The sequence below is a fragment of the Rhynchophorus ferrugineus genome, unplaced genomic scaffold (genome assembly GCF_030347505.1).
Source record: "Rhynchophorus ferrugineus isolate W39M unplaced genomic scaffold, kcgeb_rfMv2 rfM3, whole genome shotgun sequence".
NCBI classification, from domain to species: Eukaryota; Metazoa; Arthropoda; class Insecta; order Coleoptera; family Curculionidae; genus Rhynchophorus; species Rhynchophorus ferrugineus.
The window spans coordinates 63,176,945-63,204,915 of NW_027472582.1; the positions used below are offsets into that span (position 1 = coordinate 63,176,945).

The 27,971-nt window shown below is 31.9% G+C and overlaps 1 protein-coding gene across 3 annotated transcripts in view; it reads right to left on the reverse strand.

The window, feature by feature from the left end:
• The window catches only part of alpha-Man-IIb (alpha-Mannosidase class II b), a 214,902-nt gene that overhangs the window by 57,918 nt on the left and 129,013 nt on the right, over positions 1-27,971 (reverse strand). For all 3 annotated transcript variants that reach the window (XM_076399168.1, XM_076399169.1, XM_076399170.1), the window contains one exon: positions 24,907-25,111. In XM_076399168.1, coding sequence (XP_076255283.1) covers positions 24,907-25,111 — 205 coding nt within the window. The remainder of the gene's footprint in view (positions 1-24,906; positions 25,112-27,971) is intronic.

The window sequence follows — 27,971 nt, forward strand, 5'->3', positions numbered from 1 at the left end:
GTCCTCCTACTGTTGCTATAGCCGCGGGTTCGAATCCTGCTGGGTCATGGTCGTAAATTTATGTTTGTGATGGTTTAAAATTTGTGATTGTGTAAAAGTGTAAAATCCGACATGGAAAATGATCCCAGTCAGGCCAGTAACCAGGCTGTGTAAGAGCGGATGTCTTCTGGGATGATTTCTAAGTTGGTCACACGCCAGTCGGTAGGCTTAATGCCGAGGACCGTGGTTCGGAGCCCACGTTAAACTGTAGTTAACTGTAGGTCCAGATAAACCCATACTTGGTAAAAGGAGCCTTTAAGATATATATATATATATATATATATATATATATATATATATATATAAATATTAACCCTATATATTAATCCTATATTGGTTCAAATAAACAAAAACAATCAATATTGCAAAATTAAATTTTAAAGTATAAAATTCATATAGGTGGAAAAAGGAATCCATCCCTAAAATTTATGCTTTTATATAATTGTTTACATTAAATTTAGTTGCTATGAACCATAAAATCAACAAAAGTGTATATTGTTATTGCATAAATATTCTTACCCTTTTTGCTCTCGTTTGAAAACTCAACTCACCTGAAAATAAGAAAAAGCTTATCAAAAATTTTACATTTATGCTACAAAAATATATTCTAATATATATATATATATATATATATATATATATAAATATATATATATATATATATATATATATATATATAAATATATATATATATATATAAATATATATATATATATATAAATATATATATATATATATATATATATATATATATATATATATATATATATATATATATACATATATTTCTAAAGATTAATAAAGATGATTTATACTAACTTCGATCGTATAATTTGAGAATGTACGTCAGTATAAATGTAAAAGAAAGAAAAAGAAAGAGTATATAATTAAGCGTAGTTTCTTTAATTTACCTGTTAAAATAAATTGTATGTGTTTGTTTTTTTTTTCATTTTTTATATACTACTTTTAATGACAAATAAATAGATATATATTTTGTGTATTATTATATCTAAAATAATCAATATATGGTCTAGATAATATATTTATTCGATACATCAATTATTTCATAACATTATGATATATATGTTTTTATTAGTCTTAGTAGTTCGAAAATCTGCCCGGAGGGCAATAAGTATTTGCTATGTATACATGTCATGTAGAAAATAACTTCATTAAGTGATCTCCTGTACAAAATATTATTTTAAATAATTTTAATTAATTAAAATAGTATTTTGTACAGGAGAATTAATAAAGATGATTTTATGATGACAAAAGAGGTATCTGTTATTATAACTTATGCCTATATTAAGTTATGAAACGTCAAGAGCATACACTGTAGGTTACAGTGAATTAACTATAAACTCGAACCAAAATACAATGATTCATAGAGAAAAAAATTGCCTTATTTTGGATTTTCCATCGATAAACTAGATAGAGATTAGCTGACAATAATATTTTGTAATAATTGCTCGATATCATTATGATGGAATCGTATCATTAATGTGCAAGAAATGATCAATAAGTCTGTTTCATTTTTGGAAAGTAATGCTGATAACTGATAATTGAAAATAAAATGAAAACCACACAATGGAACTTTAAACTATTTAACATAATTTGTAACAAATACACCACATGTTTAACTAATAGTAAATAATGTAATTTAATGTATTACTACTTGATTTGATTAGAAAGATACGATTCTATAGCCTGAAATTAAGATACGATGCATTGATATCTTTCAAAGTAGGTCATAAAGGCACCTCAAAACAACATAAAAATGTGTTTTTTTTAGCATAAGAAGTTATTGAGCATTAAATCACTGACTCCATTAAAATCATAAAGTCTTGGTATATGAGATTATCTAGGTTTGCACATTCATGCGCGTTTCTCCAGCTTGATTTAACAGGTTTGACAAAGATTGAAGTATGAATATAGAAACCGTAACGAAAAAATGTTTTCTTTTTGGTATTTTAGATCTTGATCGTACAAGCGCACAATAAATAATACTTATCATACAATAAGTCAAAAAAACATTTACCTATTTGTAATATTGCAGTATTTGTAATAATAATAGATGGTAATATCAATGTTTGGTGTAATTGAAAGGTGAAAAATATTTTGTTTTGAGTTTCATGGAAGTTTCATTCATTCTAAACATTAACAACCATGGGAATAAATAAAAGAAATTTTAAGTTAAAGTCATAATGATTAATTAAGGACGAAAGAAATACTAGGATCTCAAGTTGCATGTTTTTGACAAATCAAATAGATCAATAAAATAACTTTAGGTATTTTTTAGAACCTGCAACATTATTTTTAATAATGTCAAGCTCCATAAATGTACATTATTACTATTTTTAGACGCATTTGAAAAATTTTAAAAATGAACGAAGAAACGAAGAGAAAACGATAATGCAAGGAGAAGCTAGTGAAACAAAATTTTTAAATTATTTCGTACAAACTTTGATTATTGTCACAGCAATTAACAAAGATGGGAGCTTATAGTTTCACGCAAAATGCAAATATTTACACAAATATGGCTATTGAATCGTAAGTTATTAAAAATAAATGAACTACAGAGGCATGATAGATGAAAATCTATTGAAATCGTTGAATGATTTACTGACAATTACAAAGACACAGTGGCGCATATATTTAGCTGTATTTTCGACATCAACTATGCCATGCATTGGCTGTTTTACTGGAAGGGCCATAGAATAGAGTGTATAAGATTTGTTTTGGATATGTTTGTAATTGCCCATATTATACAATAAATATTCAAATAAAGATGGGTACTAACTTCGTTCGTATAATTTGAGAATATAAGTCAGTATAAATGTAAAAGAAAGAAACAGAAAGAGTATATAATTAAGCGTAGTTTCCTTAATTTACCTGTTAAAATAAATTGTATGTGTTTGTTTTTATGTTTTATATACTGCTTTTAATGACAAATAAATAGATATATATTTTCTATATGATTATATCAATATATGGTCTAGATAATAAGTATTTACTGTACTATGTATACATGGCATGTAGAAAATCTCTTCATTAAGTGATCTCCTGTACAAAATACTATTCTAATTAATTAGTCTTATTTTAAAGCTTATTCAAAGTTTATGTATGTTCAATAATCAGATCGGATGGTGTTAGACGTTTTAGTCTACTCTACACACTTCACTGTCACTTTAGCTGATTAGCGAGTAAATTGGGATGCACTGACACTTGTTCAAAATACTTGACACAAACTCGTTGAATTACACTCGTTATTAGTTCTAGAGAAATACCGCGTTGTATCAGTTCATTGGAAACATAGTACGGAGCATCGACAATGGCACGGAACACCTTATTTTGGAACCGTTGTATGATTGATATATTAGACTTGCTAGCGGCTGCCCATATTTGGATTCCATATGACCAAATAGGCTTGAGTGTAGATTTATACAATAATATCTTCTTATGTTTAAGTCCAAGTTGTATATTAGTATAAAATGATGATCTGTGAGGTAAGATTTTAGTACCTCATAATCCGGATGAGGGAAAAGTTTCTTTAATTTAACCTGAAATTCTGTATGCCATATATTATCAAAGGCCTAAGATACAGTTTCTTAAAAACTTTTGCGGTTATCGGTAATATACTTATAGTCCGGTAGGAGGTGATATCTTCTGGTGATTTCCCTGGTTTTGAGAATTATTTTTATTTGAGCTACATTATTTATAGCATTAAATATGAATGTAAGTAATTTTACCCCCTCCTCTGATAGTTGCTGTAATATTTTTCCTGTCACTAGTTTAGGGTAAATGATGTGGCTCGGTGAATGGAGGTAAAACGAAATGAAACAGTGCTGTTTTCATTATGCGACGGTTATTTATTGGCTATAAAAAAAATTTGAAAATACAATTAGATAAAACGGATGGCAGCGGTGTTACCTGGAGACGAGGCTTGGGCGGTCGATAGTGGCACGTCTGAACCAAACGATGGTTGAGCACTGAATGAATCGAAATACCCTTCAGTAACACGCCAGATAAACGTCTCAGGGTTGCCAGCTATTCGTTATCGGGTTCTAGTTGGCGCTGCTGACACCCCGCCCGTGTTCAACATCTGGGATTATATTTCTGGGTATTTTGTAGACCGTTATTCCACGATGTAAAATTCGACATGCCTCAAGATCGCTACACTAGATTATATCCAGGTGGTTTTTTTTACATTTAAACTCTCTGATTATTATTTGTTGAGCTTCTTTGGTTGTTAAGTGGTAAATCCCTTTGAAATTGCGAATTTAGGAAGATTCTTTTATTTTCTTCCGTTCTTAGCCGTTGCCATTCCTTTCGCAATTTTCTTTTGTCTGCTAATTGGTGATATTAGTGAGGCATCTATATCACTATTTCTCGCAGGATGACCCAAAAAACAGATCGTCATCATCCTATCGCCAAAGCTTTGATATAATCGACCCTTAATTTAAAATAAAGAAATACAATAACAATTTAGAAGAATGACAACACAGTGGCTTATTGTTCTGAAAGATATTGCTATAGCACAGAAAAGAGAATGGAAAAACATTAAAATCAGTACAATGAAAGTTGAAGATCGTGATATTCCCTAGTAAGCCGATAAGTTTATGAAAATTGTGATGTAAACGTCGGCACAGCAAGCATCAAAGCAAGATATACACATCCAGTTTATTTGTATGTACGATGCCAAATCGAATAGAAAATAAATCAAACGTCTGAAAATCTCCATTGACAACATCCCATAAATTTAAACATTCGTTCATTTCCATATTTCCCTTTTCCCCGGTTGCCTACCGATCGGTCGGTCGCGTCACGGCGCCACAGTCCCCGCAATCTTGATTATGAGATTCGGGGAACACGGAATAGCCCTCGATATCGACAAGAGGTGACGCAGACATGACACGACCATAACGATATTGATTCCCATAAATATCAACGTGTCGACGGGACCGAATTGCGACCGGTACGCGTCCTTTATGAATTGATTCCATCAAAGGAAATACGGAGTGCCGCGGCATTTGACAGGAACGGTCGCCGTTAATTCGAAAAATTACGCGTCATTTGTTACAGAGCGCCTGGATTCGATTTTATTCCATCCAGGCCGGTCGGTGATGTTCATGTCGGTGTGGCTGATTTCATTTAAAATGGAAATGAGTGAAATACATCAGATTACGTTGACAAGGGACTACTAAATATGTTAATTAACACATTTCCTTCTCGATATAACGAATATCGTTTGGGTCCGATTAATTACTGGTGTGTTTAAGCTTGCCAATACACTAATCAATTAATAGAGCTTAAAACGGCTACTGTTGCTTCCTTAGTAAGCTTCCGCCTAGTTTAGAAAACGAATAGATAGACGTTATGGTTATAGAATCGGTGGATTAAACATGTCACCACTTTTTTTATTATTATTTAATTATTACATTGTTACTAGTCGTTTCGGACTAACCAACAATTTGTCTTTATGATATTTTAAATCTAGGTATATAACTAGAAAGATCCATCGGCCCTATCTCAGTCTCTGGTGAAATAATGTTTATACATGTGACTGCTGAATTTTTAGTCTTTCCTCATGCTCCCTTGCAGTTCTCTTCATTTCTTGTCTGACTGTGGGTATCTGAAGGTCTTGATGTAGGTAATCAGTCCTAAAATATTTGTGTGCGCCCACAATACCTCTCAGGACTTTCTTCTGGAAAATTTGTATTTTATTTATGTTACTCTTTGCAGAACATCCCCATAATTGAACTCTGTATGTCCATATAGGTTTCAGTATTTGCTTATAAAATAGCAATTTACTATGTACTGCATTATGTACAATTAGCCAGTACATTTTCCTATATTTCAATTCCAGTTCTTTTCTTCTTTATATATTCCTTCCAGCGAAGTTTTGCATCAAGATTCATTCCGAGATATTTGGCGCTGTTTCTGTATGGAATAATATTATTATTTAATGTTAATGGTGCTTGTACGGCCTGTTTGTAGATGAACTGTACATGAACAGATTTACTTTCGTTAATTTTTATTTTCCAAGCTTGTGTCCAATTAGTTATATTGTCACTTGCCTGCTGTAATTTTCGTGAGGTTTCCTCACTATTATGGTATATCACAAGTGTAGAGCAGATAAAGCATTGGTCCCAGCACACTTCCTTGTGGTACACCTGCTTTAGCTTCTTTTATTGTAGAGTAAGCTTCTTCTTGTTTGACTCTAGACATTCTGGTTGTACGATTTTCATAGTTTGGTGTTGTTTTGTTAACATTTTCTGTAATATATGAACAAAGCCTTCATGCTAATCCTTATCGAAGGCTTGTGCTACATCTAAGAATATAGCTGAGCATACTTTCGTAGGCTTTTTCAATAACGTCTGTTATTCTGTGGACCTGGATAATTGTCAAATGCTTGTTAATAAAACCAAATCGGTATGTTGGTATTAAGTTTTTTCTCTCTGTGATATGTCACCACTTGAACCAAAAAAAATAAAGTAAATAAATACACAAATCGACTGTTTTCTTTTGAATTCATTCAGTTAAATTATCAAGAAATCTACATTTACACTGAATGGAAGAGAACATTATTAATCGTCCAGGTCTATTATCTAATTGTCTGGTTATTATTTTGTTTATACAATTTGTGTTCATGTCGTATACTTATTTTATATATACATATTTATTTTGTTTTGTTATTGTCTACTAAGCATAACGTAAAATATATTTCAGAATCCCAATTAATTAAATCTACATATAAAGTTAATAAATAACATAAAAGTGTTAGTAAATAACATAAAAAGTCAGTGAGAAATTACGAAGAAGGAGAAGGGTATAGGGTAAATTAACAGAGGAAGTTATGAAATATAACCGCTTTAAAGTTTTGGGTCAAAATATTGGAAGAACAATGTTTGGAAAACCTCTAGAGTGCGAATTATTGGAATTTGGGTGATCAGAACCACAAGATAAAGATAAGAGCATTACAATTCTGGGTGTACGTCCGCCAAATGTGGACTGAAGTTATTAAGAACGTCCCTAGCCATGAACTATTGCAATTGGGAAACTTCAAATTTGGAAATTCTTAAGTTACGGAAATATCTTTTAGTGCGGTCACCAAAAGTGCATTGTTGTTCAGAAGATTATTAAAAGCGAACTGGCGGACGGAGGTACCATTAATATTCAGAAAGAATTTTCTAACAATTATAAGTGTTTCTTTTTAACTGGTGGCAAATGTTCGTATTTTAAGTCTTCATTTAGATTAGAAAACGAACAGATACACAGTATGGTTATTGTTAAGAATATCGGGAGATCCAAGATGTCACACAAATCAAAACTTATATACACATTCTTCAGTTAAACATTCTTCACAGAAAAAGTAAATTTAGATCGCTGGAGTTGATACAATACCATTTTGACATAAATAAAAACTTCTATAAAAAATCTCATAAACGTTTTGGTCGACACTTCGTCGACTCGAATCTACTTTTGAGTAATGATACTCAAATTTGGTGAGATAACTAGTTTACTGTTAACCGATTAATTGACAGAACATCTTCTTCCTGTTGAAGGTTACTAAATTATTAAATCCACGGTTAGATATATTTTTAGAGGCTTAGGAATGATTTAAGGGAACATCCTTTTATTTTTCGACTTTTAACAAATTTTCAAAACATAGACCAAGAAATTAGACAAATTCAAGAAATCTAGAAAAAATACCAAAAGAAAGGAAATTTTTTAGATCAGATAGGGTACAAATGATACTGTCAATCCATCTATCTATATATTCTAATATATAAGAAGTACAATGAATACGTATGGACTACATTAGTTCACTGCCAGTTGCAGTAGCCAAACTACTTGCCTATTAAGCAAATTTTTGTAGCTCTATTTGTCAGCTAATTTAATTTCATGTAATGTAAAAAAATCGTATCGTACAGTAGGTGCTATCCATATATGAGTGCTAATATCACAATGACACGCACTTCATTTACGGCGCTATTTTGTATAATACTTGCTTATCTATGAATAGCAAAATTGAGTTATTGTTACTCAATTGGAATGATTAGCTTATAATCGAAATATATCAATTATGGTCAAATATATTACATATGGTTTACAGCGACCGATATATTTTGATTCGGACAAAACTATGCTAGATTCTACTAAAGCGGATGAATTTAAAAATTACACAAGTTACTAGTTTTTTTTTCTCTTTCCGCAATAACCAGCTAGAACCAGTTGGTTTTTTGCTAAAATCGCTTCGGGTTTAGGAAAATTGGGATTTGCGGGCGACAAAGACCCCGGGATACTGCTGGAATTGCTGGATTTGGTTTAACTACCAAAATCGATGGATGGTAACTTATTTTTGTGTTGTAAGCCACCAAGGGAGAACCTCACACTGAGCATATTCGTGACGCTTTTCACGAACGGAATGCCTAATTGTAGATGGGTGTTCCTCATAAAACATAGGGCCTTGAGTAATGCGCGGACTTTTTATGGATTCGAACACTTGGAGTAGTAGAAGTTGTCTCTCGGAGACGTACGTGTACCACAACTGTACTCCGTAGAGGCAGATTGGATGGACCAGCATTTTATACAGAGTCGTTTACTGGGGAATTGCGAGTTTGTTTTTACTGCAGAGGAGGGGAAATAGTAGGCTGTACACGCCGATGCCTTTGCAAATAACATGCTAAATTTGGGCTGATCATTGAAACCTACGATGGAACTGGAGAGCAAGTATGATACCTTCTGGAGCCAGGGGATAGGGACTTTTCCAATTTGGAGTCGGTATGCGCGGAAATCCTTCCGGCGATGGAACAGAATAGAATTTATTCGGGTTAATCCGCTGTCGCTTGGTTGAGTTGGGTCTGAAGCCTGTCACGGATGGCACGGAAAAAATTGGGAAGAGAAAACATATTACATTATTATGAACGCAAGTGGCACAAGTCGCTAATTATCTATAATTATCTATCGCTAATAACATCAAGTTTTGGCAACGATTTAGAATTATTAGTTCCACTTTCAAATTATTATCTGACTCAATACTTCATCACTGAGTCTGTATTATTTATATAATAACAGGTAAGATTAATCAGTACTTAATCAAAACATCAAGGTGAAAAAAGAGAATCAACTCCGATTATCATACACTTCGAATCATTTTCTATGGTCATTTGCCAAAAGGAAATACTAACGGATTAAATATATCCCTATTTAATCTAATAAAAGCAAGAAAATGGTTTTTAATTATCTTAGGCTTATTTCTTTAATAGGTCTTGTTCTAAACTTCCATTCCCACTCTTAATCTTTGTTTATTTGGCATTCATGTTTCTATATTTTCACATAATATATTCATGGAAATTTTACTTCAATTTATATAATTAGACAGACAGGCCAAAAAAACTATAATAAGCAAAGCATAACCGAATAGACTGGTAGAGCCATCGCTTGATTGAAACTTTCTTAATAATTTCATTAAAGCAAAACACCAAAGTATGAAAAGGCGATCAGGCGCCGAAAAAATTGAAAAGAATCTCTCTCGTATTATACATCTATAAATACATAAATTAACAAGCAAAAAATAAACATCGATAAAATATAAAAACACCCATAATTACATTTACAAAAAAAGAACCGTGGTTTCCTTCTAATTATTATTTTAACGGTGTTCTTACAGCCTGATGCAATCCTATTGACCTTGTTAAATAAACTATTTTCACAGACCGCGAATTCCAAGAATGGAAAAAACTCGAGGATTGAATAGTTTCTGAGTATCATTCTTCGAAAACAACATTGAAGTAGCTTTAGATACATTTAATTTCACAACACATTCAATTTTCATTATTTGAGAGAAATATTAATGGAGAAAAAGAAATGTCCATGATTTTTTAATTGTTCGTTTCGTTAATTGCCTACAGTTACAGTTATGTTTACAGTTACTTGCGGATTTTTATTATTCTGGGGAAGATTATGTTTACAAAATAAATAATGAGATAAATTATATGATTCAAAGATATTGACATAAATGAAGATGTTAATTTTAATGATTTATTTTTGATTATTTTTTTATTCATTGATGACGTTGATTTAGTAACGAATAAAATCATGTCCAAGAAAATTATATGTGGTTAATTGTATACAAAATCCATTTTACTGAAGCAATATATGATCAATAAATGTCAAAAATATCTTTAATAAACTATTTTATTGAGTTGATTAGGAGTTTTTTAAGATTGGTATATTTCTCGTCCTGTAATTCTTCCTGATTAGCACCTCATAAAATTTACAAATATTATTAAATTCTTTGTATACATTCTGTGAATGTATTGGGCTTCACAAGCGACGAATATGATTCATCACAAGTCATTTGGATATCAAATTTTAGAAGGCGAAGTTAGAGTTCTCAGCAAAAACCTTATGGGGGCGACTTTTATTGACCTTATTCAACAAATTAGGTCAACAAAGGCTAGTTGTCCAGATGTGAAAGTTAAAGAAAATTAAAAATATTGTGAGAATGAGACACGCAGCCGGAAAGTAGGCCATTTCAAGTTGAGATTGGTGAATTTCCTTCTATTAGGAGATCAGGCCGTCTGGAGTCTGACACAATACTGCTTATCATGTACATTACTGATACACTTAAAATCAAGAAACGAAACCACTTTTTTACGCAGATGACGCTGCCCTTTTCTTATTTCGTCCAAACTCTTGGAAGGGTTTTATGTCACTTCAAAAACAATTAGATGTAAAATTCAAATGACTAACATTTTGGAAGCTACAAATTAACTAACAGAATATGCTGGTGGCAATTTTCCATTGAAATCGCACAAACTCTGAGACAGCCTGGTAAAGTCCCCACTTCGTAAGTATAAAAGCTGCATATTTATTAAATGTTATTCCAAATCATGTTTATGATGTTACACCATTTACAACTGCAATTAGAGAAGTCTTTGATACTTTGAGTCCTGTCACACGTCACAGTCCAAAAAATGCACAGTGCTTTAGACTCATAAAAGGAGGTAAAGTATGCAAATATAATAACTACTATAGAAAAAGTGTTAATATTATTAAAATAATATGTCTGCTTGAAACAAAAAAAAATATTGATTACTTTAATAAACAGATTTTAACCAATCAGTGACTATTAAAGCATAATAAAACATAAGGAAGTATATTTATATAAAAACCACTAACATCTTTAATCGAGTAGACCTTGAGAATAAAAATAATTCTTCGAATGTAGCAGTGCAACTAAAACCACATCAGATCGTTTGCATTTTAAACCATTTTTATGCACATTTATATAACATATTATATTGAAATGCACTTTAATAGCTCATAACTCTGTTTATATTATACGTCTTTTTAAAAGTATAACTTATTTTCATTATTCTAATTAAACAAGTTTTTGGTTCCAAGACAATAAGAAACCATAGGATGGATATAAAATTATACGGAATTTCTCTTAGATATTAAAAGACTTATTGAATGACATTTTAATCATCTTTATTTCCTGTTTAACCGAGCAGATGAGGTTCAAAATAAAAAAACTGCAGTAGTTAGTCGGAAAATACTCACAACTTTACTTAAGATCAAAGAGATTGGTTTATTAGTCAATTTTTAATCCTATTTTGACTTATGAGACACCAAGACATCAAACCAACTAGTCATCCAGCCAAATAAAGTCCTTTTACTATTGGAAGAATTGCACGAGGACCTCAAAATAAAATATATCCACGAAGTTATCCAAGAGATAACACAATTTACTAATCCACAGCAATGTGAAAGCAATGCAGCTGCTGAAAATACGCATACGCAGGACATACTTATACGGCAAAACTCCTAATTTACATTATGGAGTTTAAGGGAAATACATACAGATGTATTTATGCTGCACTCCTTTTTGCTTGTCTATTGATGTAAGTACAACAGACAAAGAAGTATAAAGAATATATTGGAAGATTCACGAAGTTGTACGAGTTGCTTGGGTTATATTATCTGACCAAAGCTTAACGGTAAAATTTAATTATTAATATTAGATATTACTCTTGTTTAAGTATATTTTTATTACTATAAAATTTGATTTTAATAAAAAAGAAACAAAATAGAAAGAATAGAGAATAAAATAAAATAACATTTAGTAGGCCGAATTAGTACCAACAAAGAAAAAACGATCTAAGATATTAATAAAATTATACTGAGGTCATATTATTATTAATTATAATCATTTTCGATATAAATAAAAAATAATGATTAGTTGTACGTTTTTAGAACCAAAGGCTAATTCGCAATTTTAATATTTCATGAAAAATGGTTACCCATTAATTAAATTATGGTCTACCGGTCGTGGAAGGCCTTGATCAATAAAAAAACCTTACTGAATATTACGAGATAATCCGACGATCTACGATAACCAATAGCTTCATATTATTACAGTGTTCCTTTTATTTATTCTAAATTAAATTACGTTTTTAATAAATGTATATAATATTAGGCTATTGAAGACTCATTTTCCAGCGTCTAGCAGTGATTTACTGCTGTTAAGATTATTTTTTTATGTAAGTACTGTTGCCCTAATAATCCACAATCAGTAAAAATATCCAGAGAGCAATTCCGATAAAGATACTAATCAAGATCATAGAAAAATGTTTAAAAATAGGAGACTAACATTGTCTCAGGCCAAAACTGTTGCAGCTGATCGTCAAGTGTGGCGAGATTGTCCTGTGGTATCAATAGCAGCGCATTGGTTGAGAAATATAGTCTATCCAATAACAGCTAACGCACGTAATCAAAATATATAACGTCAGTACGTCGCAATGTTGTCGCATCAAATTGTAATTTTGGATTACAGCGTTTACTGGTTTATAACCTCTAATTATCACTAACGTTTTGAATAATTTTGTAGATACTTGACCACAGGGTCGACCAGCATCAACACAAATTGAGAATTACAGACTTATTCGATGGTGATGGTGATCATGATAATGCCAACAAACATTTTTATTTAACTGGTAACTATAATATTTAGAAGCACCTATACATAGCGACAAATATACATTTTCATTAATAATATACACATTAAGTTTCTATACCAGCAAACCATAATAAAATAACAGTATATCAACAAAATAAGTAAGTTAGTAAAATGAGTTAAAAACAAGAATTAAAGCAAGTGCCCTTTTGATGCCATTTTTTCAGGCATATTATCACCTCATTAACTTTTAGTATTGGCTCCCTAAGATTTTTTCGTTGTTTTTTAACCAAAGACTGGCATCACGGCCCTAGGAGAAGATATTGTTTTTAGGTTATCAAGGATATTATTACAGCTGCGAAAAGTTCACCTAGAAATATCATTCTAGAAATTAATTAACAGTTGTTTCGAGAACTGGAAAACACTAATTTAAAGGCATTGTATCCAAGGCGGCGAAATAAATGTATAAAAATAAATAACCCATTTTATTACTATTTTTTGATAAGACTAGTACATTCAATACGTTTGTCGGGTTGTGTTTTTACAAAAAATAAACTTGCTGCCAACAAACATTATGTAGCGGCATGAATTGTATGTAGACTTGCCGTAACCTCCCTCCACCGCTTACTTCGACAATATACTGTCTCGGTTGACCCCACAGTGCCCTTTATTCTAACTTTATATGAATTTTGTTAGCCTCCGGGATTAGTCTAGCCGTATATCCTTTTGAAGTTCCAGGGAGTCGGGAAACTTTCTGCGAGAAAATACGACAATACCCTCGCCTCTCGGGACAATTCTGAAAACTCACTGATATTTCATTTAATTCGCCGGCACCAATCAATAAAAATAACCCAAACCACTTTTTTCACTCTGTGCGAACAAAAATCAATCGATCAGAAAATTATTGTAATGTCGATAAATGTTGCTGTAACATTACCACTGTTTTTATATAAATATTATAGGAATTGTTAGAAAATTGTTCATAATTAATGTACAGTATTTATGTCTGATAATAAATTTATTATTGGAAGTCAAATAAAAAGCAGTAAAGTTTTTAATAATCCAAAACGATAAGCTAGATATATATTAAATAAAAATAAATAAAACATCAGTAAATACATCAATTATATTCAAATTATCATTGAATGGAATTCAAACACCTAATACCCAGATATTCAAAACTAAATTAATGCACTCAGATTCAGTATCTTTTCAGTCTTTAGTTTCCTTTACTTAGAAGAAATGTCTTAGATTCTTTGTATTTTTGCAAGTAAGGTTCAGTATGCTAAGGAATCAAAAGATATCAGATATTCAAAAATAAAATAATGTTAATAAAATAAATTAAGTTGTTCAATAAGTTTTGTCTATATGTTAATTAATGTAGCTTCGGTTGAGTCTTTAGTTCCTTGCTTTAAAAGGAATCTCTGAGATCATTGGTATTATTAGATGTAAGTTTCAATATACTGGTCTTAAGAAGTAAGGTGAAGTTAATAATATGAAAACAAGTAACTATGAAGTTAATTTATTAAAAAAGTACGTAAAATATTTGGAAAACAAAAACGTGGATTAAAATCCCCAACAGTTAGTTTTGGTGTTTAACGTATGTCAAATGAATAGAACTAAAGTTTTGCAATAATCAAAAAGATAAGTTCGACATAAAATTGAACCTGCCTAGTTAGCCAATACTCAGATATTCAAAAATAAATTAATGCACTCAGATTCAGTATCTTTTCAGTCTTTAGTTTCCTTTACTTAGAAGAAATGTCTTAGATTCTTTGTATTTTTGCAAGTAAGGTTCAATATGCTAAGGAATCAAAAGATATCAGATATTCAAAAATAAAATAATGTTAATAAAATAAATTAAGTTGTTCAATAAGTTTTGTCTATATGTTAATTAATGTAGCTTCGGTTGAGTCTTTAGTTCCTTGCTTTAAAAGGAATCTCTGAGATCATTGGTATTATTAGATGTAAGTTTCAATATACTGGTCTTAAGAAGTAAGGTGAAGTTAATAATATGAAAACAAGTAACTATGAAGTTAATTTATTAAAAAAGTACGTAAAATTTTTGGAAAACAAAAACGTGGATTAAAATCCCCAACAGTTAGTTTTGGTGTTTAACGTAAGTCAAATGAATAGAACTAAAGTTTTGCAATAATCAAAAAGATAAGTTCGATATAAAATTGAACCAGCCTATTTAGCCAATACTCTGATATTCAAATATAAAATAATGCAGTCAGAAACATACTAAGTTGCTCCATAATTATTGTCAATATGTTTATTGATTAATGCAGTTGAGTCTTTAGTTTTCTCGATTTAGAAGAAGGGACTGAGATTTTTTAGAAGTAATGTGAATCGTTAGTCTTAGATAGCAAGATTAAGTTAACAATAAGTAATAGTAACATGTACATAAGAAGTTCTTTGAATTAGTTAATAAAATCCTAATTTGTAAATTTGCTCCAATAGTTTCTCTAAAATAACAGATCAATTGAAAAGTCCCCGGCCCAACACATAGATGGCACTACTAGAATTAATTAGATATGTTTTTAGTTAGCTCTCACTCTGAAAAGATGCGTCTATAAATTTGACAGCTGTCGGATCATTAGTTTGTGAATTATAGTATTATTAGTGAAGCAATTTTTGTTATTGTGAAAAAAAAATGGATAAAAAGGAATTTCGCGTGTTGATAAAATATTGCTTTTTGAAGGGAAAAAATACAGTTGAAGCAAAAACTTGGCTTGATGCCGAGTTTCCGGACTGCCTCAGGAAAATCAACCATCAAGGATTGGTATTCTAAGTTTAGACGTGGTGAAATGAGCACCGAAGACGGTGAACACAGTGGACGCTCAAAAGAGGTCGTTATCAACGAAAACATTTAAAAAATCCACAAAATGATTTCGAATGACCGTAAATTGAAATTGAATGAAATAGCAGATAATCTAAAGATATCAGCTGAACGTGTACATCATATCATTCACCAATCTTTGGGTATGAGAAAGCTCTGCGCAAAGTGGGTGCTGGGCAAGCTCACCGCAATCAAAATGGTAGCGGGCCTTTTGTCCTACATTGCAGTTTAATTGGGTAGTGAGGACGCCTGGAATTATCAAACGAAAATAACACACAATAATTTAATGAAGTTGTTATCAAGTCAAATATTGTCAAACATTCTACGGACATTGCTAAAGTAACAACTAATCTGTAATTACCTCCAAAAGGTTTAACTGCATTCTAAAAATAAGATTAAGCCGATAATATTAGTTTAAATAAGATACTGTAACAATCACAGTTACACAGCAGCATACCAAGTACAAATATTACACCATAACAACCAAAAAATATATTATCGAATAAAAATGCCCGAAATTAGATCATAAATCCAGACCGTGAAAATTAATTATCCATAATAGTTAAGACGGACCTTAAAAGTGCTAAAAATTCTATTAAACCAGAAAATAGGCGACGGATTAGAAGTATATAGTGTCGTAAACATTACCGTACCCAATAAAACTGCCACGAGAATCTCAAGTAGTTTCATGCCGTCACTGCAAAATCCAGATGTCGCCACGGTAAACTTTGTAATTTACTATTTTCGGTGCAATTTTGATTCGATGACAAGTTCTCGTACGTTACGTAACAAAACGACCTTCCCGTTATACAGATGTGGGTAAAAATGTGAGAAATGAATGGAAAAATCGGGTAGAGGAATAAAACACCGATGTCGGTTCCAGTCAGTAAATATTTAATGCCGTGTTTATAAATCGTAAATATTCTCGTGGTTTGAGTCAGTAAATATTGTCTTTTAATTAGCCTGGATTTTTGAAATTTATAAACCTTGGTACTGACTGTTAAATAAATTAGTATTCATCAAAAGACATGATTTACTCTAATAAAATGGAATAAGTTAAAATACACGTGTTATATTTTTATGTACTTTATAATATACAGTGTGTCCAATATGATGTAGGAATATTTGTAAAAAGGTATTTATATATTGGTTTCTTCGTATTTAACCAGTTTTTTTGTATAAAATAGTCTCTAAATATTTGCCATCTATACTTATTCATTAATCACTTCCCAAGTAGAATATCTAAACAGATTTCGCAACATACTGTCAATGTGTCTTTGATGCCGTTAATGTTAATGCTTCCCTTTTGGAAGAAATATCTAGGAATATCTAGATGTTGTTGTATTAACTAATTACAGAAATATGCTAAAAAGTCTGCGGCATAGATGCTAAAATACTACGAACTGCTGCTGGCTGCGAGAGAACTGAATATAGTTCCCACTTATGTAACATATATATTAATACAACTACAGTACTATGCGAAACATTAAATAATTCATAATATTAAAGGATAATACCTTCTTTAACCTCCCGAATAAGACTGAGATTAAAATCAAGAAAGCCATCATTGTCCAAGAACTAATAAGATTTGGGTTTAAAGTTGATTATAACTGGAAGAATAATGGTTAAAATCTTCAGCAGTTATGGGAATGGAACTAGTACTTTTTTCGACACATAAATCAATCAATCAACCTTTTTTTGTAGTGAAAGCTCAGATAGGTCACGACTTATCTATCAGAACAACTAGTAATCAGAAGGAGCAAGGCATGGAGAATATGGAGAGTAATGTAGCACTTCCCATTTTAGTGTTTAAGAATCCAGAATGCTCTTTGTCTTCGGTGTCAAAATAACCACATTTAAAAAATGAAAACATGCACTGAAAAAATGTTTTGCTCACACATCGACGAAATGAGACATACCAAAAAGTAAAGCCGAGTGAGGATTATTAATTAATTTATAGACCTGATATATAATTAAAATAGATATCTAAAAAAACATTTATTGAGAAAAACTGATTCAACATATGTTAATCAAGACATTTTCCATAATTCACTACAACTTTTTCCCAATTTTGGCAACATGGTGAGATCGTTTCGAAGGAACGATGTTGGTTTGGAAGCGATTTTGGAACTTCTTCACAATTTTGACATAATATGTCGGCCAACCTACTCCGCATCGATCTGAGCAATGGTAATCAGTAAAATCTAATGTATACGCAGGATGCTGCATAATGTTGTCAAGCAAAAGAACGACTTCGTGTGTTATTCGCTTTTTCTAATCTTTACTGCAATAATAGGTCATTTAATTTGTTCAATTGACCTCGATAGACATCTGCAATAACAATTCGACTTTAGTAATTCTCAATACACTGTCCTTTGCTGGTCCCATCGCATTATTGAAACAGTTGGAAACAGCATTTTCAGTCAATTCCTGTGGTATTTTACCTCCATTTGCATCTCTCATCGCATGTAAACGTACACAAACTGTTAATGCGTTATTTGCTAATTAGGATACAGTAGAGCAGCATCACCATAAGTTTCTGAAAGTGTTTGATGGACTTCGGCAGCAGGTTTATTTAAATCAAACAACAAAAGTAATGAATGAAATTAAAAATTCACTAAATATATATGCACTGCACACGATACCTCAATAATACCAAATGGAAAAGTGTTACTTTAAGTGGGGTACAGGTCAAAACTATTCAATTTAACAATTAGGTTAGGTTATTGAACAACAGAAATTTCACCAATAATCCATATACATGTACAAACTATACAAACATGTAAGAACAGTTGAAGGCAATTACGGAATTATATACTATCTATGCGATTAATTTCAACAACAAATGCAGATAAAAAATAATACATATACGAAATAATTATTTAAATATGAGAAATAATACAAAGCAATTAAACAATTGTTAGCTTGTTTATGTTTCCAAATTAATTCTAGAATTTAATATATGAATTTACATTATTTATATATACATTGTTTACTATGATTTTTACATATTTCAATATTGTATTCATATCAATATTAGATGGAATTACCACATACTAATTAAGTTATTTATTTAAAAATGTATTGCTTTAATGTTACTTAATTCATTTATAATAATTACTTTCCCAGAAACGAAGTTTGTAATCTAATAAACCGAGATTAAAAGTTTAAACAACAAAAGATTACAAAAGGTATTACCAGATGTAAGTCAACATTAACGCTGACCCTAAAGATGTTTGCCTGAAGAAGTGAACGTTGTTTAAAGAACAACTGAAGCGGTTCGGAACGAAAGGCACAAAAGCGGCTTGTGTTTACAATGGATACACGAGTAAGTGTAACTTACATAGACCAGATGACGGTAGGTTGAGACGGGGCAATTGGCGAGATAAACGTAAAAGGATCGGTAGAGGATCGGTCGTTACCAGATCAGTACAAAAAAGGAATGTGGTTAAATTTATGTTAAATACTACAAAATACTTTTGTACATCTCTTGTAGTTTTTTGACTAAATTTTAACGATAACAGATCACATTAATTCAAGGACAAAAAATTCCAATAATTTAAATTATCGGATATAAAATTAATATAATTAGATTAGAACTCACAAAACATAATTTTTGGATATATGTAAAATTTTTAATGCAATAATGCGAAAAGTATTTATAGACATGAAGATCAATATGGTGCTATAAACTTATTGACTGATATTCGCTGATACAGATGTTGAGACTTGTTGACTGAAGCATGACCGATATATGGCTGATTTCCCACTCCACAAACTTTCCCACACAGCATTTTATGCAGATGATACAGCTTTTTTCACAACCGGTCTCCGCGCTATTCGCACCAGACTTCAAGAGCATCTAAACCAGGCGACTGCTTGGTACAAATTATGGCGGCTGCAGACAAACCCGAGCAAAACTCAGGCTATTTTGTTCCACCGCAAGAAGGAGTTCTGCGTCTATCGGCTCCAAATTGATAAAGTCCCCATCCCATGGCTCCAGAAAGTTTCATACCCTCGGTCTCCAGTTCGACCGCAGATTCCAATGGTTAGCTCAAATACAGCGCGCTATTTGCAAAGGCAATGGCGTGTACAGCCCTCTATTTCCGCTCCTCTGCAGAAAAAGTAAACTTCCAATCCCCCAAAAACAAACTCTGGAGCAGAGGTGTGGTACAAATATGTCTCTGAGATACGACTTGAACTGCTTTACCCAATGCCCCATGGTTTATGAGGAACGTCAGCACTCACCTCGAATCAGGCACCCGTTCGTGAAGAATTTCACGAACATGCTCAGTGTAGGGTTCTCCATAGGCGCCTTAGAACACGACAACACGTTGATTAAATCTCTACCCATCCACAAACCTTGGTAGTAGACCAACTATAACAACCCCAGCCGTAGCCCAGGATCTCTGTCGCTCGCAAAACACTCACTATCCCGAACCCAAACCGACATCAGCAAAAGATCATTTGGTTCTAGATGGTCATCATGGAACAAAAAAAACTTTAAGCATTCTTCACTGTATAGTTCACACTGCAGAGCCATATGAGAAAACCCAAGTATTGACAATTTATGGACCGCTTGCCATTGTAAATCACAATGGTATTCATGTGATCAATGTTACAACAGATAAATACATCGTAGTACGGGATAAATACATCAGCCAATCATCATACCACGTTAAAATAAAATTAAACTATTTAAGCTAAAGTTAAGAGTAACACTTCTGCACTATACAAGAATATATACTATATATTCTGATTCACTGCGTGTTGTCTAGTAGCTGTATTGCTTCCACGGTGCCGTTACTTCATGTTTTAAGGAAAAATCTTGGAAAAAATCGTAAATCCATTTGATTTCAAGGTCGTGCAGTTTTTCGTGATAGCATATTCATAAGCATTGGTAAATAGATCATAGAAATTAGAAAAAAATTAATCATAGAACTTTGTTTTGATAGCGATTATGATATATTAATATTTCATCAATATTTAATTAATCCTCAGGTTATTATGTTATTTTTGGTATTTACTTCTTGTTCTAATATTTTAGAAACACTACTTCAAATTGCTGATCAACTCGTCGTTGTTTTTAGTCAAAAGTGAGCTCGCGTGGCACTCACTTTACACAGTGTTTTCTCAAACCCAAATATTTGTCCATGATATGATGTACACGTTCAGTTGATATCTTTAGAGTGTCTGCTATTTCATTCAATTTCAATTTATGATAATTCAAAATCATTTTGTGCATTTTTTTAATGTTTCCGTCGGTAACAACCTCTTCTGGGCGTCCACTACGTTCACCGTCTTCGGTGCTCATTTTATCACGTCTAAACTTAGCATACCAATCCTTGATGGTTGATTTTCCTGGGCCAGTGTCCGGAAACAATAACAAAAGTTGCTTCACTCAAAATGCTATAATTCAAAAATTAATGATCCCACAGCTGTCACATTTATACACACATCTTTTGAGGGTTAGGGCTAACTAAAAAACATATGCATTTAATTCTAGTAGCGCCATCTATGTGTCAGGCCGGGGAATTTTCCATTGACACTAAATTAAAACTAGGAAAGTAATGTTTTTTAAAATTTAATACAGTACAAGTGGATTTCAATCAAAATCTTTATAATATTACTTTGCCAAACAATATAATGTTTTATATAAGTACACAGTAATTCATTCTGTTATATAATTTTGAACTATAGATTTTCTTAAACTATAAATATAACGTTCGTCAATACTTAATTTGCATTCAACTTTTGAGGCCCGGCAAAAAGCGACTTTGTTCTCTGCAGTTGTTATCCGTATCCATTATTCATCGTGGCCATCGTCATTGTAGACGAGCGAATAGATCGGAGATAATAAAAACGCCACATGGAGTAAACTGTGTATTGGCAAAAAAGAAGCCCTGATCCAATTTAGAGCGGACCGTCTGCGCATTGTGAACGGCGAAAATGAAAAATATGAATGTATTTTTAATTTTTCAATATTCTTTGTCGGTCTCGAATACGTATCGAGGAGGTTGCCTATTCTCGATATAGTTATTGAATATAAAAAGAGCGATTGGGTATGAAAAATTTAGGAGTAGCGCTATATTTGACTCGATTATTAAATTGTATATAGTTTCTTTACTCTTATATTTCTAAATTATATGTTTAAAATTGAATAAAGAATCAAAGTAGATAAGATCCAAAGTTACGTTAGATTATTTCGCTTTCTCAAGTCAAACAGCTCAAAGACAAACAGAGATTCTAAAAGAAATTACAGAAAAACTCATTTCAAGACCAAAGTTTTATGAGCGTATTAAAAGAATGGAACCAAGAGATTGAGGTTAAAAGAATGAAAGGGATCACTGCAATTAAATAGGACCTGAAAGGAGGTTACTGAATAGAAGGTAAATACTGGATAGAAGGTTTTTTAGAAGGGAAGTTTATAACTGGGAGGTGAACCAGACGGATGAACGAGGAAGAGCCCATTCCAAGAGAATGAAAGCAATATCGGCTGAAAGAAGAAAGAAAATTTAAGAAATGTCCCTTTGTACTTCCCTGTACTCTGTACTTCCCATGGTCTTATACTATAATATATCTATATATATATATATATATATATATATATATATATATATATATACATATATATATATATATATATATATATATATATATATACACTGAAAAAAGTGTAATATTCATTAATATTACATAATGAAGTGTTTATAGCTTCTAGCACTTCAAAAGTACTCACATAAAGACAGAATAGAAACTAAAAAGCAGAAGAATTATCAACGAGTTCACCCTCTGAAATAAATTTTCGAAACATTAGAAACACGGAAACGGAAAGAAAATACAGTGGTAAATAAAGATATTAAAATACCTATTTCAAATATGAATAGGATAGGAGCTATAACAAAATGATCTGCAGTAATATTGAAATTATAAAAAGCAAAATACAGATATGTTATTTACACATTACATACAATATTATAAAAAGTAGTTTTCATATTGAGCTCGTAGAAACAAAATTACAAAAAATAAAGTTGGGAATTAAATTATTATAATTTTATATGGGTACGAACTATAATGCCGAAACCGTTCGCAAGTATTAAAACAACAAAAAATCTCGGCGTTTGTACAGTCTGCCAGGTACAAGATAATTGCGGTCCAGGTGTGAACATTACCCTCGAGGTAATACTGACAGCCATAATCATCTCGGGAATGAAAGATACCGCTCGTTTTCGTGTTAGTGCAGCTTTTTTGCAGCCCCCATTACCAATTATAACGCTGTGTCAGAGGTGAGAGAGAATATGTACAATCGTATGAGGACCGACAACAAATCCACAGAATTAAAAAAATAATTGTGTAGAGAAGAATTTAGACATTTATACACAGAACGCTTAGTGTAAGTTTTGAAATATTTTTTTAAACGTAAACTGAAACAATTGATTTTTTAATATATCATTGTCAAGTTTCTATATTTTTAAATTAGGTTTTAAGAGGACACACATGAGGTTACTACTCAAACCAATACTGAAAGAGGTCTGCAAATATTCGATATAACAATATCACAAGAAAATTTGACTATAGGCTCATTTATCATTTATTCCAATTAAATCGGTAATACTCTGCACTAAGTAGCTTTCTTCTGTCTGTTAACACGCCATTTGAACGGAATTTTGCTCATAGTTATGATTGCAACCGTTCAGACTAACTGAAACTAAAAATTCAGGAGAAAATACCTGGCTAAAAGAACAAACAATAATTGTTTATCATTAAAATATACTCCTATATAGATTAGAAACCATTACAAAGCCATGGAAGCCGGAAATAATCTGGTATGTATATTGGGATGTGTAATTGGCTTAATAATTTTAATTCAGCGAGATAAATACCGAACAATCAAGTTAACTCGTTGATTTGTAGAAACCCACATTCAATAAAACAAGGAAATGAATAATAATCACTTAATATAGATAAAGTTACTAATAATAAATAAAAAGAGATACACCCAGACATACTAATTGATACAAATTTAACATGAGTAGATATTAATAATAAATTGTTAAAATACACAATGATTGTACGATGAGTCTTGTAATAATAAATGTAAATGAACTGATATTTTGGTTAAAAATATAATGTCATAATCATTTAGCTCTTGTACTAGCATTTCTAACAAAGAAAGATGAAATATTTCTATTCAACTAGTAAAACTTTCACATAATTGCAGAATTACTAATAATAAATTCCTGCATGTATTTTCTGTTAACAACTGTTAAAAAATACTAATATAATCTTATTTTAGAGAGATTTTGATACCTCGTTACATAAAATAACGTTTTTCCATTCAGTACTATTGAATTATTCAAAATTGTATTATCGACATTCATTAGTTCGGTTGTCCCACTTGAATAAAACTGCTATCGAAACACATTAAACATTTTGGTCTCAGCTATTTGAAAGTGGCAGTTTTGACGTTAATGATAAGGAAAGATATGGATGAGCAAAATAAATTCGAAGACAATGAACTGCAAGACCTATTGTACGTAAACCCAACCCAAATATTCAGAGATTTTAGGAGGTAGTGAATCAACTATCTCCAGAAGTAAACACGATAGAAGAGATTTAAAAAAGAAGGGAAAATAGCGCCTTCGTTGCTTACCAGACCAAAAAAAGAAGAGTTTTCTCGGACTTAATATAACTGACGACGAAAAGTGTATCTGGTACAACAATCCCAAGCACAAACAGTCGTTAGTCGGTACTTTTATCACAAGATATATTAATAATAAAATATTGCTATCATGATTTAATTAATTTTAGTAGTATCATTATTCAAAACATCTACAATTTATTCAAGAAACTTAATAGAAAAATGTATTAATAGAAATCTAGTTAATTGATCAGTATTAACCAGTCACCAGTAACCATAAATGGATAGATGGCGAGACCGTTTAGAGTGCATATATAAACACTATAAGGAAAACACCCAGTCCATTGAACCCTAAGGTCGTAAATCCAAAATTCCCGCTAATAAAACGTTAAATGTACACGTGATGTAGAGGCCGCCTACCTGAAATTCGAAGTCTTTATAGACGTCCATTGTAGAAATGTCAGCATCTGCAGCTACCAACCGAGGACAAGTTTCGAACTCTTTGTTTTCGAATACCTGGCGGACCATCCCAGTAGGCGAATAGGACTGTCCATTTCTTTGTTGAGCGGACGCCTCCTGGGACACCGCGGAATTAGCGTTTCTTTGTTGTACGTCTGAGGTGTAACTGAAAATAGAAGTAATAACTCGGATTAAACGGGATTAATAGATTTCCTAAACATATTTCTAAAACAACATAATGCTACAACAACATGCATACTTTACCCATTTTCAAACTGAGAAGATTTACAAATGCAGCGATTACAAATGGTTCATAAACTAAAAATACATTATAGGGCAGAGCAGGGTCACTTGATCAAGATTTTATTCAAATCAGTATAGGATCGATTGAAAGGAAAGAATAGAAAAGTTTTATCCCTAAATCAATTGTTTAATTATTGGACCGCATATTAAGACCAAAAAAAAACGTTACCAATTTTTTGTTTACTATACCAAGTTTACTTTATAATGAAAAAGACATATGGCCCATTAGACCCCACTGGCGGAGTTTGTTGAACCATCCAAAGGGGCCACTTGAAACATACGAAATATGGAAACAAAAACATAACAAAATTTATACATCGTAACCACTCTTCTCTTGGGGGTCGGAACTGCACGCACACTAGATAAAAATAATCATCCTCTTCACTGCCTGAAGGAAGCTAAATTTTTTCATTTTCACATTATTCTTGTTGATTTTGTATTAATTTTCTAAACACAGTGATTCTGGTTTTCTTCATCAGAATCTGAGGAACTTTTAAAATTGCTCTTCTCTCACTTTTTCCTTGAACTATTCTATGTTCCTGTTAGTTTTAGTTCTTTGTTCTAAAGTAAACGCATATTTCTCGGGAGTGTCTGATAAAACGGCACAACTTTTCTTTTACTCGTGTTTGCTTGCTTTATGGACCATGCTTTGTAGAAATGTATTAACGTAAAAATACATATTCATTTAAGCGTAGTGTAACTAAATATTTTATAGTAAAATCATATAATATAAAAACAGTGAACAGACACAATGATCAAAAAAAGACGACCCCGTTTTTGGCTCAAATGGCCCCGTCCTCGAATTACTTGCAATATGTTATATAAATAAATATCGATTTATTTGTATTGATAAATATTGAATCATGTTAAAATCCTAATTCGTGGTCGTATGATGACATTAGGGTTTCCATCACGTCCTAATGAATCGAATTGTGATGTCTGTGTCCCAATTGGGAGGAGCCAGTGTTACTCTCCCATATTTTACCAAAATGCAGCTACTTATTAACTTATTAACTAATAGAAGTCATGGCTCATTTGATTCATTGAGAGATATGTTCTAGCCTCACCATCTGCTCAAATTATTTTATTTCCTTAGAGGAAATCGGTCTTTATTTCAGATCTAATTTTATCTTATACGTAATAAGTCAATTGAAAAGTCCCCGACCCACCATAACAAAATATATTTTTTTGGCAAAATTAGTCCATTTTATTCAACATAATTCCCTTCAAGGGTGATACACTGATTATAGCGACCCCTAAACTTTTGGATACCATTTTTGTAGTACGACTTGTCCTTTGCTTCAAAATAGGCCTCAGATTCGATGACTTCTTCGTTCGACAAAAAAATCTTCACAGCGAACAGAAAAAAGTTTTTGCTTCAACTGTATTTTTTACCTTCAAAAAGCAATATATTATCAACACGCGAAATTCATTTTTTCGCAATAACACAAGTTGGTTCACTCAAAATGCTATAATAATACACAAACTAATGATCCGACAACTGTCAAATTTATACACGCATCTTTTGAGGGTTAGGGCTAAGTAAAAAACATATGGATTTAATTTTAGTAGCGCCATCTATGTGTCAGGCCTGGGACCAATTGACCTGTTATTTTCATTTTAAGATGATTTTTATTTATTTATTTGTTTGTTTAGATATTTGTTTTATTTCGATATTTATTGGGTAAGTTTGATTATTGATTTTGTTTATGCTTAAATTCTATACTATACATTATAACTGTTAATGGAATATTGTCTTGGGGTTAGCTCAGTTTTCGTTACTTTTTTTTCTTTTTACTATTATTTTATTTAATATTACAATGGGCAGGCCAAGTAAAGGTGCAGCCCGTGTGATGAAAAATAAGTATAAAGAAACAATGATCGAAAATAAGGATCGCTTCACGCCGAAGGGTCCGCTACCGAGAGTAGATGATTTGACGAATGTTCTAACTAAGCTAAAACAACAAAAAGTTATTGGCCCTACCGGAAATCGAACCCGTGACCACCGTTTGAATAGTAAGAGATATTTTCAACTGGACTGGCACTAACTGAGTTTGCAATTGGGCCTTGGACTAATTACAAAGATCTAGACAATTAAGGAACCCACGAAATTATTCAGGGTTGCCACATAAAACAAAAAAAGAGTAGGAAATTTGAAAAATGAAAAGAATCAAATCATGAACCAATTATGAGCTGGTATAAAGTATTGAAACTAAATTCAGCTTAATACATATTTGTTAAATGTATGTATAAGAATTTTTGTCAATCTCCTGAAGTTTTTAGTTACTGGACCTAGAGCTAAACGCGGACTCGGAACGAAACACGGTCCTCAATATTACTACCGACTGACCAGTAATTTAGAGACTATCCTAGAAGACATCGGATCTCATTCAGCCTGGTTACAGATGATGTGACAGGGATGGATTTTAAATTGGTTCCTAGAGACATTTAAAACCATAAACATAAAGTACATCGATGCCTTGCGGGATTCAAACCCGCAACTATGGCAGCAGTAGGAAAACCGTCCGGTCGCCTTAACTACTACGCTACCAAGCCAACGTAATTGTTATAAAAAATAAATTTATAGGTAAATGTCATAAAAGACAAAAGATATTTATAAATTCAGCGGATAGAAGGGACAAAACACTCCGATATGTAGAATATTTAGAAGTTAGCACATATTAAAACCATACTGATATGTATACAGTTCATGTCAGGGCAAC